The 16126-nt window shown below is 39.8% G+C and overlaps 4 protein-coding genes across 4 annotated transcripts in view; 2 read left to right on the top strand and 2 right to left on the bottom strand.

Annotated features, from left to right (window-relative positions):
* Nucleotides 1-16126, top strand: part of LOC135708738 (golgin subfamily A member 6-like protein 22) — a 422081-nt gene that overhangs the window by 111784 nt on the left and 294171 nt on the right. The window lies entirely within an intron of this gene.
* The window catches only part of Pitslre (pitslre), a 169519-nt gene that overhangs the window by 142407 nt on the left and 10986 nt on the right, over nucleotides 1-16126 (bottom strand). The gene's annotated exons all lie outside the window — the stretch shown is intronic.
* On the bottom strand, nucleotides 46-1488 carry LOC135708771 (1,5-anhydro-D-fructose reductase-like). Its single transcript, XM_065230913.1, has 3 exons — nucleotides 1228-1488; nucleotides 861-1028; nucleotides 46-803 (listed from the first exon to the last, which is right to left on the bottom strand). Exons 1-3 carry the CDS (start codon nucleotides 1303-1305, stop codon nucleotides 75-77), a joined length of 975 nt encoding a protein of 324 aa, XP_065086985.1. The 5' UTR covers nucleotides 1306-1488; the 3' UTR covers nucleotides 46-74.
* Nucleotides 6538-13659, top strand: Prx2 (Peroxiredoxin 2). The gene is made up of 2 exons (XM_065230904.1): nucleotides 6538-6714; nucleotides 12809-13659. The coding sequence occupies exon 2, from the start codon at nucleotides 12815-12817 to the stop codon at nucleotides 13403-13405; it is 591 nt and encodes a 196-aa protein (XP_065086976.1). The 5' UTR covers nucleotides 6538-6714; nucleotides 12809-12814; the 3' UTR covers nucleotides 13406-13659.

The following is a 16126-nucleotide window of genomic DNA, read 5'->3' as shown; positions in this document are numbered from 1 at the left end:
AGCGTTCGAATGACTTTTCTCAAATGTCAAAATTTATTACTTTATTATCGGTTCAGTAATCAAAATCAAACATATTAAAATTCCGCATTGAATGGGAAATATTTGTGGCTGGTGCAAAGATTGAACGGAACCGTTCGCTGACCAGTATTGAATCCGTCCATGATTTTGATTTCTTCCTCCGTCAGTTTGAAGTCGAAGATATCAATGTTATTCTGGATGCGTTCCGGGTTGGATGATTTGGGAATCGGAATGGTTCCAATGTCGATCAGATATCTGAGAATAACCTGTCCCGACGTCTTGTTGTACTTCTTTCCGATTTTGATTACCTTCGGATCATCCAAAGCCGGCTTCGGCATGCTATCCGGATCCTTCTCGTAGTAGTTTGGACGGCCCAACGGACTATAGGCGGTTAGGGTGATGTCCAAATTTTTGCAGAAATCGGTCAACTTCCTTTGGTTGAGACTAGGATTGCACTCGACCTGATTGGTCACCGGTTTGATCTCACACTCCGCTAGCAACCGAGTGATCTGCTCGCTATTGAAGTTTGAAACACCGATGCTCTTGACCTTTCCGCTTTTCAACAGCTTCTCCATTGCTTTCCAGGTGTCGATATAATCAACATCGGAAAATTGCAACTTCCCATCGGCATCGTACGGCATTAGGTTCTTCGTATCCCAATCAACAAATTTATATCCGATGGGCAGGTGCATCAGATACAGATCAATGTACTCAACATTCAAATTTTCCAACGATTTTTGGAACGCTTGCTCCACATGGTCCGGGTGGTGATACGTATTCCATAGCTAAAAAGTGAGTAAAAGTAAAATTCGACTCGAATCAAAATAGAACAAACTCCTTACCTTGGTCGTAACGAATAGATCCTCCCGCTGAACGACCCCTTCCTCGATCTTGGCGCGGATCGCTTCACCTACCTCTTTCTCGTTTTGGTAAAAATAGGCGGTATCAATGTGCCGATAGCCGGCGTCGATTGCCGCCTTGATTGCTTCAACTCCTTCGCCTTCCTTGGACTGCAAGTGTAAATCGAAAATCACAACTTTACACATTACGCTACTAAACGCACCTTCTGTAGGCTGGTGTGAGCTGTAAACACTATTTTTGGATTTTGTTGGACAAGTGTGTGCGCGGCAAAGTGAAGCCAAGCTTGATGCCACTTAGTGCATGGGAAAGAAATTCCCTTCGGAAATGGGATAAAATTCGATTACTTACCAACCAAGTCCCCAGGCCCAGAACTGGCATTTCCAGGCCGTTGTTCAGCTTGACCTTCGGTGCGACTTTGGACGACATTGTTCTAGCTGTAATTGTCGATAGGGATCGTCAAATTCAATAGTGGAAATGTGTTCACTTGGTGATTACTCTTTCTTTGTTGCAAGGCGAGTCGTGAGGCGTAAGGAAGTAAGTCTGTTTGTGATCAACTTTGGAACGCGAATGAATGGAAAGGTAATTTGCGATAAAGCGCTTGCCGGCTTATTTCTAAGACCAGTAGATACGTGCCGGCTAGCATCGGCTATTCGTTTCTGTTGTAGTCGTTATTTTGCGCTGTTTTCATTCAAGTTAAGGTTGTATTGTCTGTATAGCATCGAAACGCTTCGCTTGTTAAATACTACGCTAGCCATTACTAACGAACTTCGGTTGTGTGCCTCAGCGACTATACTACTAAGACTTGAAAAGGCGAAACGATGACCTATACTGCCCAAAAAACATAACAGTCACATCTTTGCTTGATTTCCTATTCGAATGGAACTGTTATGCGTTTATGGGTAGTGTAGGGGGATACTCAGGAGGATATTCAGTGATTACTCCAGGCAAATTCTGATTAGAATTCTAAAGTAATTCAAAGAAGGGTTAGTATGGAACTGGAAAAAGATCCCATTGTAAATTCTACGAAGAATCCCAAGTTAATTTTGAGTAGAACCTCAACATATGACCTCAATTGAAAAGTAATTATAAAGGTGATTCTGGAGGGTAAACCAAGTAAATTCTATAAATTATATCAAAGTAGAAAACTAAATGAATTTTTGGGAACAGTTTGGAGGAACGATTATATCACAGACAAACAGACATAACACAAAGAATATTTCTCACTGAAAAATCGTCACTCAAACACTACCGCCATCTGTTGAGTACACTGTCATAGACACGAGGCTCAACAGATGGCGATAGTGTGTAACGTCAAACGCAAGGCACTACCAACTAACAACTTTGGTGACAGTGCGAGATAGCGGAAAGCTCGTTGGTGAACCAGAGCAGACCACGTGCTACATCGTAGCCCTGCGAAGTCGTTGGCTTACGACCGAGGGTCGAGCCAGTACGTCGCCTCTAGAGAACCATGTCCGGTTCCCGGAAGTTGGACAATCCGTCGCTGCTGGCCGGCAATACCACAGGGAGCAGGATTCACCCATCGACGTCGTTGGCACACGACTAAGGGTCAGGTATTGAAGCAAACGAACCCCGGCACGGCTATCGGCAGGTGGACAAACCGTCCCGGCCGCCTGGCAAACTCATATTACCGTCAAACCATCGGTGCCTGATTGGTATTCCCCGTCGACGTCGTGGGCACACGACGGAGGGTCCGAACAAGCCGAGACGAATCTACCGTACGGAGCGCCACTGCCGACCACCCAGCCCAGCGCTACGAAATCCGTCTACCGAACCGTTATCGTCCACACCACCACCAACTCAGCCCTCTTGACGCCACCGTTAGAGTCAATAAAGTTGTACCGTAAGTTAACCCATATTTCGTTGTTAAGGACATACCATACCGAAAACTCTCCCCAACTGCTCACCAACGCCCTGAAACCCGGGAGGAAAAGAGGTCATTTGTGCCCACCCCAGACAGCTGCCGTGGCTTTAGACCAGCAGCTAGTGGCTTTGGCTGTTCCCCGTCTGGGACGGCAGAGCATCTCCCGGGACCAAAAAGTTTCAACATTATAAATCTATCATTTTTCTTGTCGATAATTATTATAACATGTTATAACTTTGAAGTCTGAATATATTTTAAGAATGTTATATAGAGAATGCTTAGAGTTTTCTGCAGACAATGCCTAGAATGTTACTGAAAAGAAAAGATTACTAAGATTATTCTAGGAGAACCCAACAAACATTGAATGTTGAACAAGAGCTTATTCAGGCAAAAACGAGCTTCTTCAGCTAAAAAATTGCTTATTCAGCTGTTGATAAACTCAAATTGTTTGTTGGGAAGTATTACGAAATTTTGTGATAATTATATTCCACGCCAAATGACGAATTGGAAAACTCGAGCTTCTAATAAACGCTGAAAATCAAAAAAATTAACGAACAAGCTCTTTTAAAACTCATGTAAGTAGTATAATAGCTTCTCACCGAAATGGTCAAAAAGTAGTTTCTTCAATAGGCGATTGTTTGTTTAGTTATATCAGTGTATTCCAGATTTTTCCAGATTTAAATTTAATATTTCAACTGGACCAGATTTCCCTGAAACTGATCTGGCAACGCTGACTACGAGAGGCGTTGCCAACTGATAAATCTTGACCTTCTACGGATAAGATGGGATACTAGCAAAGTACATATTGACTATCGCATGGATATTTTACATGGAAGAATGGATTGTGGAACCATCCTGGATCGAATCGATTTGAATGTTCAACCTCGACCGCTTCGTAACAATTTAATGCTAAAACTATAGCGACTCTTCAATAGAATTGCATTTATCTTCGACTTCCAGCTCACACGCTATATGCTTCGTCGTAGATTTACCATGTTTCTATGTAACATGTTTGACATGTAACTTTTGTTTGGTTTTATAACTAATTATGATAACATTTTTGGGGCTATACCCAAGCAACCGAAAGTTCGGATTTTACTTGAGAAACGAACTCAAAAGTTCACATCTGGTTCAATTTTAGTTCCGTGGAACTTTCTTGCCGATTAACAAGGCACTACACGTACAAAAAGAACTTAATGCTCTTTAAAGTATCGCCAATATTTATTGGAACCTTGAAAGTTCAACAGAAGTTTCTTGTTGCCGTTCATTTGCACTGTGAAGTTCACAAAAAGTGAATAAAGAACTTGTTTCGAACCTCTAACATAAAGTTCAATCTTAGTACTAACCGTACTTTTAAGCAACGCGAAAGTTCACAATTAATCTATGTTGAACTTCTTTCAGACTTTAAAGTACACGTAAAATTCTAGATAAGTTCAAAGGAAGTTCGACTTGAACCTTGACTTTCAACTTTCGAAATATTAATTTCTAGCAGATTTTTTCGTCACGGGTCAATTTATCTGGTTCTGCGGCACTGTTTGCGTTTGGCCAGAACAAAATGTGTCCACTTTTTGATTTCCGCAGCCATTGATCTGGAACGACCGAAAGCTCCTTACAGCTTCGAGCGTTCAATGTTTCTACTACGGCGAATGGCATTTCTGTAAGTAAAAAATATATTGAATTTTAATAAATTTCATTGAGATTTGCGTTCTACTACCATACCTTGATGATTTGCTGAATAAAACAAGTCTCAAAACAGGTAAATATACCATAAAATTGTGTAAATTGTTTCGTACTTTTCGAGGTTGTTTTCAGATCTGCGGAAACAAAACAAGCTGTCAAATGTCAAACGGTGCAAGTTCACAAAAAGTTCCGTATGAACTTTTTAGCAGTTTTCAAGTTCAGATAAGGTTCGACATGAACTAATCAGAGACTTTGAAGTTCAAAAATAGTTCTTACGGAACTTGAAAGTAGATTTGGCTACCCTGAAAACCATTTTTATGAATGAATCAACACATCGAGTAAAATCATATGAAATTCCACTTCGTTCACATAGAGCAATGGTATGTATCTCGGTTTCAAAGAGGAGGACTCGAGTTCGAGACTTGCGGTAAGTAATTTAAAAACATGTAATTCAAATTAAATATTTGAACATATTTCAAACATTTATCTACGACAACGCAGCAGCTCATAATAAATAAGAAGAGAACGTGGTATGCCGCAAAAATAGATATATTTGTTTTCTATTTTGGTTTGTTAATTTCATTCAAGTTTTCTTTTTGGGCTGAATAGCATTCCCTCCAACGGTTAAACGAACCTTTTGTGAACTTTCAAGTTCTTTTTAAAAGTGAAACAGCATTCTGTTAGAAGCTTAAACATCGAATGTGAACTTGGAAGTTCGGTTAATAACTTAAAAAGTAAGCTGAATGGAATTCTCTTCATAATCCTTCGATTAGCTGATTAAGCCAAAAAAGGGCTTTTATCCGAACTTTTGGTTGCTTGGGTAGCCAGCCTGTTATAGCGACAATAAACAATCAGAAGCTGTGTTCTACAGTTTTGAACCAGTCATTTCTGGATAATTGTTCAAAGATGTCTAGTCTTTAATAATTTAGGCATGGGAATGGTCTAGTAAGGTTTGAAGCTTTAGTATTTTTGCATTATAACTGGACTCCTCAAAAGTGCTAAATCGCTTTTACGTGTTATCGTCTTGGTGTTTTCTGCGCACTTATTCCTTATGAACCATGAGTATCTATGAACGAAGTTAAAGACGTTTCATTGACTGTTACTTGATGTGTAAAATTACTGGAACATAGGAAAATTAGTTCGTCATTATCAGGCACACAAAGTACGATAAGTTGTCGTCATCAAAAGGTAAGTAAGTTGGTACACGTAAATTAATTGAAATAATTCGTTTTTGATAATAATACATAAATAACCCATCTTGTCAACCCCTCCTTGTTAATCTTTTCTAAACTAAAACGAATTTCGTGAAAAAACGTGATCTTAAAGCACCCAAACAAAACAATAAAAATTAATCTTATCAATGAAATAGAGCTAAAATAATAGGAATGGTTTACTTAAATTAAAATTCGGATGCAGATATATTTTAAAACATTATACTATATAATGGATTGGGGATGGGGAGTAGAGGGGGGTAGCCTAAGGGAATCAAAGGATTTGTTGGCTGGACGAGGGTTCGTGGATTTGCCAGTCCCTTGTCACGTGATTACAGATTTCCATCTGGTCATTTTGTCTTCCAAAGGCCTTCAATGAAGCTGATTTACCCTGCTGCAACAAACAATCACGCAGAACTTTACAACCGGAAACGTATCTGTATACATTGGTAATCCTTGCACTGATGGTGGGTTCCATTCACATCACACATTCACATCACTTATTCCTTATGAGCCAAGGAATAAGTGCGTCGAAGACACCCACACGGTTTAAGTTAAATGCGCTACAAAACTTCCAGTATGGTAAATTACCCATTGCAAAAGCATTGATTTTCTTTACCGTACAATAGCTTGTGCAACCAGCCGCCGAACGAAGCAATCGTTTGCCGTTCGTGTAAACCCTTTTCCGCGCCATCGCTCCACATGTGCCTTCCACTACTGTGCGCGCGCTTACGGTACCTCTATGTTCTACGCGCTTCTATCCACCATCCACCACACCCCATTCAACTCAACCACCCCGCCGGCTTCTGCCACTTCGCGCGCATCGATCGCCGTCTCTTTTAGCTCACGAATTTCGGTTGACTATCGTCAGTATCTTCCGTCATCTGCTAGCGTTCACAAGTGCTTACTTGGATCTCGCGTGGATTGTGTGTTTTTTGTCCGTCTCTCTGCAGAGATTATTATAGTGCCACCGTCTGTGTGTGAGAAGGAAGCCGGCTTTCCAAATCACCACCCAAAACTCAGCTACTTTCCTATTTAGCTCAAGAGGCAGAAGAAGCTCAGGTAAGATTTAATATTTTCTGCTAGGTCATGGCATTTTTCTTTTTCATGGGGCTGAAACTTTTCTCGTGTTGGGCTGATGGAAACCATAGGAATTCAATTGATTTTTGTACTTGCTGTGTTGCTTTCAATAACCTCCCAGACAATACCTGTCATGGTGGAACACACATGAATACATCACAGCCAACTGAACCATCGGTTGCTGAGAGTATAGTGCACAGTTCAGTTTGATTTATGTAAGCCTTTTGGGTTGAAAACATGGACGTGACGAGATGATGATTATTATCGTTTGAGTATTTTAAAACGCACGAACTTGACTTATGCTTGACAGGATGTTCATGGATATTATAAATCCATTCCGACACACGAAAAGTGGGAAGTGGTAATTATCTTGCTCACAATGGCATGTTTTTCGTTTCTATTATTCGATGCGAGTAGTTGCCATTTTGTTTGCCTGGTCTGGTGTTGCTTTGCTACACGTCACCCTTTTTAAATCGTTGCAGTTTGTTTTCCCCACTCTCTGCCGACGTTTGTCGATCTATCGAATTTTCTAGAGAACGAGTTTTTCTAAAGCAGTCGATCGTGATCGTGATAAGAATCTCATGAGCGCTAAAACCTCAGTTCTCACGGTTCAAGGGTACGCAAATATGTAGTTCACTATCATCTCTCTTCATTGAATGCCGCAATGCCGGCGAAATCATATGGAAAACCGGCTAAAATGAAAAGGGAAAGCCCCCATCGACTTTTTTTTTACCTCCTTTACCCACTTGAACTGAACGTGCTACATGATGATTAAACGTGAATAATATTAAAATACACCGGTTGGTCGCGAAGCGATACAAGAGTTAATGCATGTGGAGTGGATATAGGATGGAAACGGGCGAGTGGCACAGCAGGCTATGAATCAATTGAATTTCATTACCACGGACAACGTCATCATCCGAGAAGGCCGGTTGAATTACGCAACAAGATGCAATCCAAGAGTGCTCTGGTTTAGTTGTCTGGAAGTGGTTGGTTGGGCCAAATGATTCGAATTCAGAAACCGGTTTTAGACCTTTACTGGTAGCCTTTTGGTATTTTTTAATCACGTTTTTTCTGTTGTTGATTAGTAACTTTAAAGCGCTAATGGGCCACGCTACCAGATGTTTATGAAATAGATTCGATAATCATGCTTTAATGGGATGGAGTAATTGACCTAGAATAGGGCTATTCAGTAAAGGCTATCGAACAAAAACAACACTTTTCCGCAGTAAGAATAAGAAAACATCAGAACCATGTGCTTCAGCGGTTGTGATTGAAATGTTTGAAAAACAAATCCAGCAAAGCCTTAGTCCGTTAATCATGTTGTGTAGACTCGCAGATTCTCACAACTAAACTTCAGCACTAAACTGATTGGTTTTTAAACTTAGTGTAGAGTGAGCAGAAATTAAATGCTTTAAAATCTAAGGCACTTAAGAAATTGACCTGTCGAAACCAAGTAAACCTGGGTTCCTGGTCACCGCGGAATTTAAGGGAATGAAAGGTGACATGGTAGCTAGGTTTGGAGCATCTCAACAATCCATTGGACCACAACCATTATGTGGAGTTTCTACTTGTTCCCTTACAATGGAGACCAAGAAACGGGAAAAAGTGAAAGTTGGGACCAACTACAACAACACTTTCATTGCTAGGCTGTCAAAACATTTCAGTGATTCGCAAAATTCTTGAATTTGGTTCTTTAAAGGTATTGAGGTAAATGCATATTCGTAATCTGCATTTAAAATGGAACCCAAACCCAAAATTTCATCCATTTTGGTACACTGGAACTATTACATTTGCAGAAATCACCTTATTGGCGCCCCTCAGTGTCACTTTGTTTGGGAGCGAGCTGTCATTTTGTCAGTTCAGTGTCAAACAGTGAAGTTATTATTTTGCTTTAAATCTTGATTTAAAAATCGAGATGAAAGTGTGTGGGTTCGAAAAAAAATATCGCTGTGCTCAGAAAACGAAGCTCTTCCAGATGATATATAAAAACCAATGTATTTTTCAAAATTAAAGAACCCAATTATCAAAGAAAGTATGGGGAAACCTACTTTTTTGTATTTTCATTCCTAGAGACAACAATTTTGCTTGAACCACAGACAAACAGACATAGCACTCGCAAGTTGTTCATCGAACAAGCATTTAACGGTCAATTCAAAAGTATCTTAGTTGGCTGTACCGCCACCTGTGGCGCGCACAGTCAATTACCTTTCGTTTGACGTTTACACACTACCGCCATCTGTTCAGCGTACTGCCCACCACAGTGTATTCAACAGATGGCGGTAATGTTTTAGCGACGATGTTTTACAGTGAGAAATATTAAATGTGTTATGTCTGTTTGTCTGTGCTTGAACCATGCAATTAGCAAGTATATTTCAGGAGGTGCCTAACAACTTTGCCGAAGGATTTTCCGTCCTAGATTGCATAAAAAAAAGTTATAGCTGTTCAAAGTGCGATGTTTCGAATTAAATGCCATAAATAACTTTTCCTGCTAACACTGCCGGTGTACGGTGACGAAGTCAAGTTTCCGTTTTTCCATTTAACGGTAAATACGAAAAGAATGACTGTACATTTTTTGAATCAATTAACTTCTCCAGTCCTTTTAATACCCCGTTCACATTACAGCCTATATCACGTAATATAGGCTGTCTTGCAATAACCACTCATACATAGGATTTCCAGTGAAAACTAGATGTATGAGTGCTCATTGCAAGACAGCGTATATCACGTGATATACGCTGTAATGTGAACGGGGTATAAGCAAGCTTGCAAATGCTCATTACAGCTAAAATGCTATTTTTTCGGATTTATGAAGCTATGAAATATTTCAATGATAATTCTTGTTTACAAGATGCAAGAAGAGAAGGTAAACTGTTTGTATAATACATAAAACCTGTCAATTTAGCTTTCAGAGGGTCACAATAGCGATTAGCTGTAACGATGAGCAACGCGATGAGCGAGCAATCAGCGATCATAAATTCGCTAGTTGTGACCTTCTGAAAGCAAAATTGACAAATTGTCTATGTCATACAGAAACTTTACCACCCATTCTTGCTTCTTACAAATAAAAACTATCATTATAGTATCTCATAGTTTCATAATTCCGAATAATAGCATTTTAGCTGTAATGAGCAATTGCAAGCCTGAGGCAAAATATGATGAAATCCACAATATAACTGAGGAGAAGAGGCTGTGAAGTGTCGTTAACTCTTCTAGCGATAAACTTAAAATGAGTTCGACATTTTTTTTAAATGATGTAACTCGGAGTCTACTTATTCGATTTATTATTTTCGTTCATATAACCATAAATTCTATCTATTGGCCAAGGTCCAGATGATTTCTGGGGACCTTCTCTTGTAAGATAATACAAAATTTTCAAGTGATATCAGGGTAAATGGCGGCTTCAGAAATGCTTTAACCTATTATCGTCAAAGGGGAGTTGTAATCTTAATTAGTGCTAATTTTTTGCCAATCTGCTCTGAAGCATGATGGATCCTCATGAAAAATATTTGTGCTCAAGGACTTAATTTATTTGAGGTATTGCCGAAGCCGTAATTTACTCTATATCTTTCTGGGATAAAACCTAATTATTACATACCTGGAAAATAGATTTGAAAGTTGTAGCCGTATGACGTTTTCTGGTCAGTCGGAAGTAGCATAGATATGGTGATGTGATGTCATATTTCCTCTGAGCTCATTATTGTATGCAATTTAAGAAAAAAAATCGTGGAACGCTAGGACCAATTTCAGGAATTGGTAAATCCGGATATCCAAAAGAGCACTTTATGGCCATCCGGCAGCAAAATCGATATAATGATGGCATATTTCCTCTATGCTCATGCTTGTACACTGATAAAATTTCAAAGATTGTTTTTATGTGTCTCACACATGAATTTTTGCAATTTGATCAACAAATGATATCTATGTGTCGGATACATACTTAGTATGTGTACACATAAAAGTCATGTGTAACCACACATACTGTTCATTTGACTCGTAAATTTCATATGTACTTCTGGGTAGATTCTGTTTATGTGTGGGCACATGAAAATCACATGGAAATTCGACAATAAAACTGTGTGGAATTGTATTAGTGTATGCAATTTGAAAAAAAAAAAAATCACGGATATCTAGGTCTACTTTTAGGAATTGTCATTTTCCTGGTGTTTCCGGATATCCAGAGGACCGTTTCCTGGCCATTTGGTTGTAGAATCGATTTGGTGCAATTTAGAAAAAAAAAAATCGTGGATGTCTGGAACTACTTTTAGGAAATAACAAATTTTCCGGTGAATCCGGATATCCAGAAGAGCGTTTTATGGCCACCGGGGGATCGAATCAATATGGAACTGAATTATCTTTTCCCAACTGAGGGTTCTTTATATTTTCTAAAAAATCACGAATCTCAAGGTCTACATGCAAGTTATAAAAAATCGCGGATCTCTAGGTCTACTTTTTAATCATCATGATTCCGGATATCCAGAGGACCGTTTTTTGGCCACACAAATCGATATGGTGATGGTATATTTCCTCTATGCTCATGATCGTATGCAATTTAGAAAAAAAATCACGCAGCACTAGGCCTACTTTCATGAATTGACCATTTTCCCGGTGAATCCGGATATCCTGAAGGGTGTTCAATAACCACCAGGTGACCAAATCAATATGGCATTGAGATGTATCTTCTTAACTAAGGGTTCTTCACATTTTCTAAAAAATCACGGTTCTCCAGGTCTACTTTTAAGAATTGACTATTTTCCCGGTGATTCCGGATATCTAGAGGACCGTATTCTGGCCACTCGGTAGCAGAATCGATATGTTGTTGTCGTATTTCCTCTATGGTAATGATTATATGCAAGTTAGAAAAAATCTCGGATCTCTAGGTCTACTTTCTGGAATTGACTAGTTTCTCGGTGATTCCGGATATCCAGAGGACCGTTTTCTGGCCACTTGGTTGCAAAATCGATATGATTATGATACATTTCCTCTATGCTCTTGATTGTATGCAATTTAGAAAAAGTTGCGGATCTCTAGGTTTACTTTCAGGAATTGACCATTTTCCCGGTGAATCCGAATTTCCACAGAGCCAACTTTCACGGGTTTTATCGTTCCGATTGGCCACCCACAATTTCAATCGGTTCCTTGTCTGTTCCAGTTGAAAGTAGATAGTCATACCTTTCAAGTAGTGGCTCAATCCAAAGACATCATATCAAGAAGACTGGCAACTTTACCAGAATCCAAGCGACAGATACAATAGCGCTGCGCTTGAGTGAAGGTGGAAGCAACGCATAGAAAAATGAGCAAATACACAAACCTTTCTTCTAAGGATGTAATCTTTGCTATCAAATTCGTTCAAAGCATTTACCTTTGAGCGACAGATGACGCGATTGTACCTGTCTCATAGCGTTCGTATGAGAAAATGGAAGAGTTGCCAGTCTTCTTGATTTGTTGTCTACGCTCAATCTTAAGATGTGGTTACCAAATTGATGAGAACCAGTTATGTCAACATGAATCGACACGCATTTTGCTCGGGACTTTTCCGGGTTTTCCGTTCCGGCCGGCCAACTACAGGTCCAATTGGGTTTCAATGTATTCAAAATAAAATTAGATAGCCATATATTTTGATTGGCGGCTTAATTATAACGATGGGTCATCGCATAGCTGAGAACCAGCCATGTCAAATATGAATCGACACGCATTTTGCTGCCTTGGTACTTTGAGGAAGTTTTAATGGCTTGGGATTAGCTATGTCAGTTAAGATCGCTGTTCCCGTTGAAATTTAATAAATTTACCTCCGTGGCTCGATCATTCCTTCAATATCGAATTGGAAGGAGTTGGCTCTAATGGAAAATTTTCTATAAAGTTACCCAAATTTCATTAAATACAATCGCTATTCTAATGCAAGCTGCTGATTTATTCTTGAGAAAAATTAGAAAAAAAAATACGAAACATGCTTTCATTAAGCTGAATTCTATCAAATAGTGACTATTTCTCGAGCAATTTCCAAATAACAAGGAATGTCCCCAAAGCAGCAAGTTTAGAATGTTTGGACTAATCTACCTTTCCCCTTGCCTTACAGCTCACCATGCCAGTCCCAGAGCTCCAGAAGCCAACCCCGAAATTCTCGGGAACCGCCGTCGTCAACGGTGCCTTCAAGGAAATCAAGCTAGAAGACTATGCCGGCAAGTACCTGGTTCTGTTCTTCTACCCGTTGGACTTCACCTTTGTCTGCCCGACCGAGATCATCGCCTTCTCGGATCGCGTCGAGGAGTTCCGGAAGATTGGCTGCGAGGTGATCGGAGTCTCGACCGACAGCCACTTCACCCATCTGGCCTGGATCAACACTCCCCGCAAGCAGGGAGGTCTCGGAGAGCTGCGAATCCCTCTGCTGGCCGACAAGTCGATGAAGATTTCCCGTGACTACGGAGTCTTGCAGGAGGAGAGCGGTGTCCCATTCCGTGGCCTGTTCGTCATCGATGGCAAACAGAATCTCCGTCAAGTGACCGTCAATGATCTGCCCGTGGGACGCAGCGTCGATGAGACCCTCCGTCTGGTCCAGGCATTCCAGTTCACCGACGAACACGGTGAGGTCTGCCCGGCCAACTGGAAGCCCGGTTCCAAGACCATGGTCGCAGACCCACAAAAGTCGAAAGACTACTTCAACGCTGCGAACTAAATACTACGTAATACCCATTTTTAGCGTTAAGAAGCTGTTGTGGCTATAGAGATAACTCTGAAAACTGTATCCTTGTTGAACCAACACAAAATGACACTAACTACTTTGTAATAGGCCTGCACGTACGCGTGTGTGTGAATTAGCATTGTTTTATTCATCAAATGATAGCAACCAGTAACTGTGGCTCTTCTATGGTATTCCAAGAAGCAGAAGAATGAGAGCAATAAAAAAAGTATTGTTTTTCTACACCTCAATTATTGACTTCCATTCATTCGTCCCTCCCGCGGGACAGATAATTATCGTCTCCAATTAGCGCTACTTCAACATGCAATCCGATGAAGATAACTGTTTAAAGCCATTATCCCCTCAGCTAGGCATCCGATACAGCACAGCAAGGTGCCCCCGGATAAGGGTGAAGAAAGAGATGAAAAGGCAAACCTAACGGAACAGCGTATTCTATTTGGTAGGTACGTCATTTGACATGGAATGAGAAACGGAGAAAGGTTATCTGGCTTGAGATGCTTTGATGACTTCACGAAACGTCGACGTCGTCACCGTAGGCAGACGACGGAACAGGAATGAATACTCGTAAGCTTGATAAGGAAAATATTTCATACACAACCGACAAGCAGCTGAGTAACAGACAGAAACACGCAAAACACGTGACTGATATGCGGATTGTGACTTTGACTTATACTTTTTTTTTCTGGAAGTGAGTCTATGATTGTCACTATGGCTCGGCGAAGATTATGAAACCCCTTCAATGAACAGATGTTTATCTTATCGTAGAATTTTCAGACGTTGACGCTATCTAGAGAGCGTGTATCATTCATCAGACGTGTAAGCGTTCACGTTTTTATGACGCAACAAAGGCATAGTTACGTGCCAGATTTAGAACCTTAAATCAATCGATTCTCAAGTTCAATGAAAGCACATTTAAAAGCGCGCTGTAGAACGAGCTTGATCTCATGGTGGAGAACGTTGAGAATCGATGTCATAATCCAATTTTATGAACCAAACCTAAAACCACTGAAAATCAAAATGCGTTAATTCAGTTGGTAAAATTTTATTGATTTAAGTTTGAAATATGAAATTAGTTGACCTGAGAAAGTTGTGTTCTAACACAATATGTACATACATTGATACATTCAAATGCAAATATCTCTAAAGCACTCACTTGAGTCGTAATGCAGTTTGAAGTTGTTTCTTATTGTTTGAGTTGCAAGCTCTGAAATTCTTAGCAAAATTGAGTATAATGAACCAATTCAATGGCCGAAAGAGTAAGTAATTTTAAAATACATTTTGATCAAAAAATCCATATAAACTTTGAACTTTGGTTCTCGATAACAACGCGACTGGCGCTTTTGAGTCGCGTTGTTATCGAGAACCATGTTCACCGGGCTATCGTTGGACATTCTTACGTCGTGCTCAGCTCACTGTAGTCGACCAGTTTTTGCAATGTAGACGATAGGTGGTCCGGCCTACAGCTGGTACAATTCACGGTTCATTCACCTCCTCCTTGCATTTGTACTTCACCGTAGATGGTACGCAACACCTTTCGTTCAAAAATACCAAGGGTAAGTATCAATTTTACTTTCTTATCTATTATTTTCAACTCTGATTTGCACGGGGAGTCACCTCACATGAGGTGACTATTCCCAAGCAACCAACGGATAAAAGCCCTTTTTTGGCTTAATCAGCTAATCGCAGGATTATGAAGAGAATTCTGTTCAGCTTACTTTTTAAGTAATTAACCGTACTTCCAAGTTCACATTCGATGCTTAAGGTGATACTCTAAGGAAACCTTAGCGTGATACTTCAAAGGCACATATGTCAGTTTCCACAAAACATACAAATTTGAAATTGCTACTCTTTGTTTGCTGTGCTACTACAAACAGAGAGTAGCAATTTCAAATTTGCATGTTTTGTGGAAGCTGACATTTGTGCCTTTGAAGTTTCACGCTAAGGCTTCCTTAGAGTATCACCTTAAGCTTCTAACAGAATGCTGTTTCACTTTTAAAGAGAACTTGAAAGTTCACAAATGGTTCGTTTAACCGTTGGAGGGAATGCTATTCAGCCCAAAAAGAAAACTTGAATGAAATCATCAAACCAAAATAGAAAACAAATATAGGGGAAATGCTGCTTACCTTCTAATTCTTCTAATTTATTATGAGCTGCTGCGTCGTCGGAAGTTAAATGTTTGAAATATGGTCGAATATTTAATTTAAATTACATGTTTTTAAATTACTTACCGCAAGTCTCGAACTCGAGTCCTCCCCTGTGAAACCGAGATACATACCATTGCTCTATGTGAACGAAGTGGAATATCATATTATTTTACTCGATGTGTTGATTTCATTCATAAAAATGGTTTTCAGAGTAGCCAAGTTCCGTAAGACCTATTTTCTCGTCTGTTTTTGAACTTCAAAGTCTCTGATTAGTTCATGGAACCCTATCTTAACTTGAAAGTCACTAAAAAGTTCATACGGAACTTATTGTGAACTTTCACCGTTTGACATTTGACAGCTTGTTTTGTTTTCCGCAGAAGTTTTCTGTAGCCTCGAAAAGTACGAAACAATTTTACTTAAATGTAGTAAAGTTGTCTGTTTTATTCAGAAAATCATCAAGGTATGATCAATAATCAATACTAAACTATCGATTTTAAATTGGCTCACTACTTGACTAGCCTTGACTGGTCCCAAGCAAACAATTAACATTCTA

The sequence above is a fragment of the Ochlerotatus camptorhynchus genome, unplaced genomic scaffold, assembly GCF_037179485.1.
Source record: "Ochlerotatus camptorhynchus isolate MF236.1 unplaced genomic scaffold, CSIRO-AGI_Acam_v1.1 ptg000334l, whole genome shotgun sequence".
Classification (NCBI taxonomy): Eukaryota; Metazoa; Arthropoda; class Insecta; order Diptera; family Culicidae; genus Ochlerotatus; species Ochlerotatus camptorhynchus.
Note: the sequence above shows the minus strand (reverse complement) of the source record. Positions and strands in the feature narration are given on the sequence as shown.

Coding starts and splice junctions, on each gene's coding strand:
- LOC135708771 (XM_065230913.1), bottom strand. CDS start 1,305: ATGTCGTCCAAAGTCGCACCGAAGGTCAAGCTGAACAACGGCCTGGAA. Junction 1,029..1,227: donor TGGGCCTGGGGACTTGGTTG/GTAAGTAATCGA, acceptor TTACACTTGCAG/TCCAAGGAAGGCGAAGGAGT. Junction 804..860: donor ATCTATTCGTTACGACCAAG/GTAAGGAGTTTG, acceptor CTCACTTTTTAG/CTATGGAATACGTATCACCA.
- Prx2 (XM_065230904.1), top strand. CDS start 12,815: ATGCCAGTCCCAGAGCTCCAGAAGCCAACCCCGAAATTCTCGGGAACC.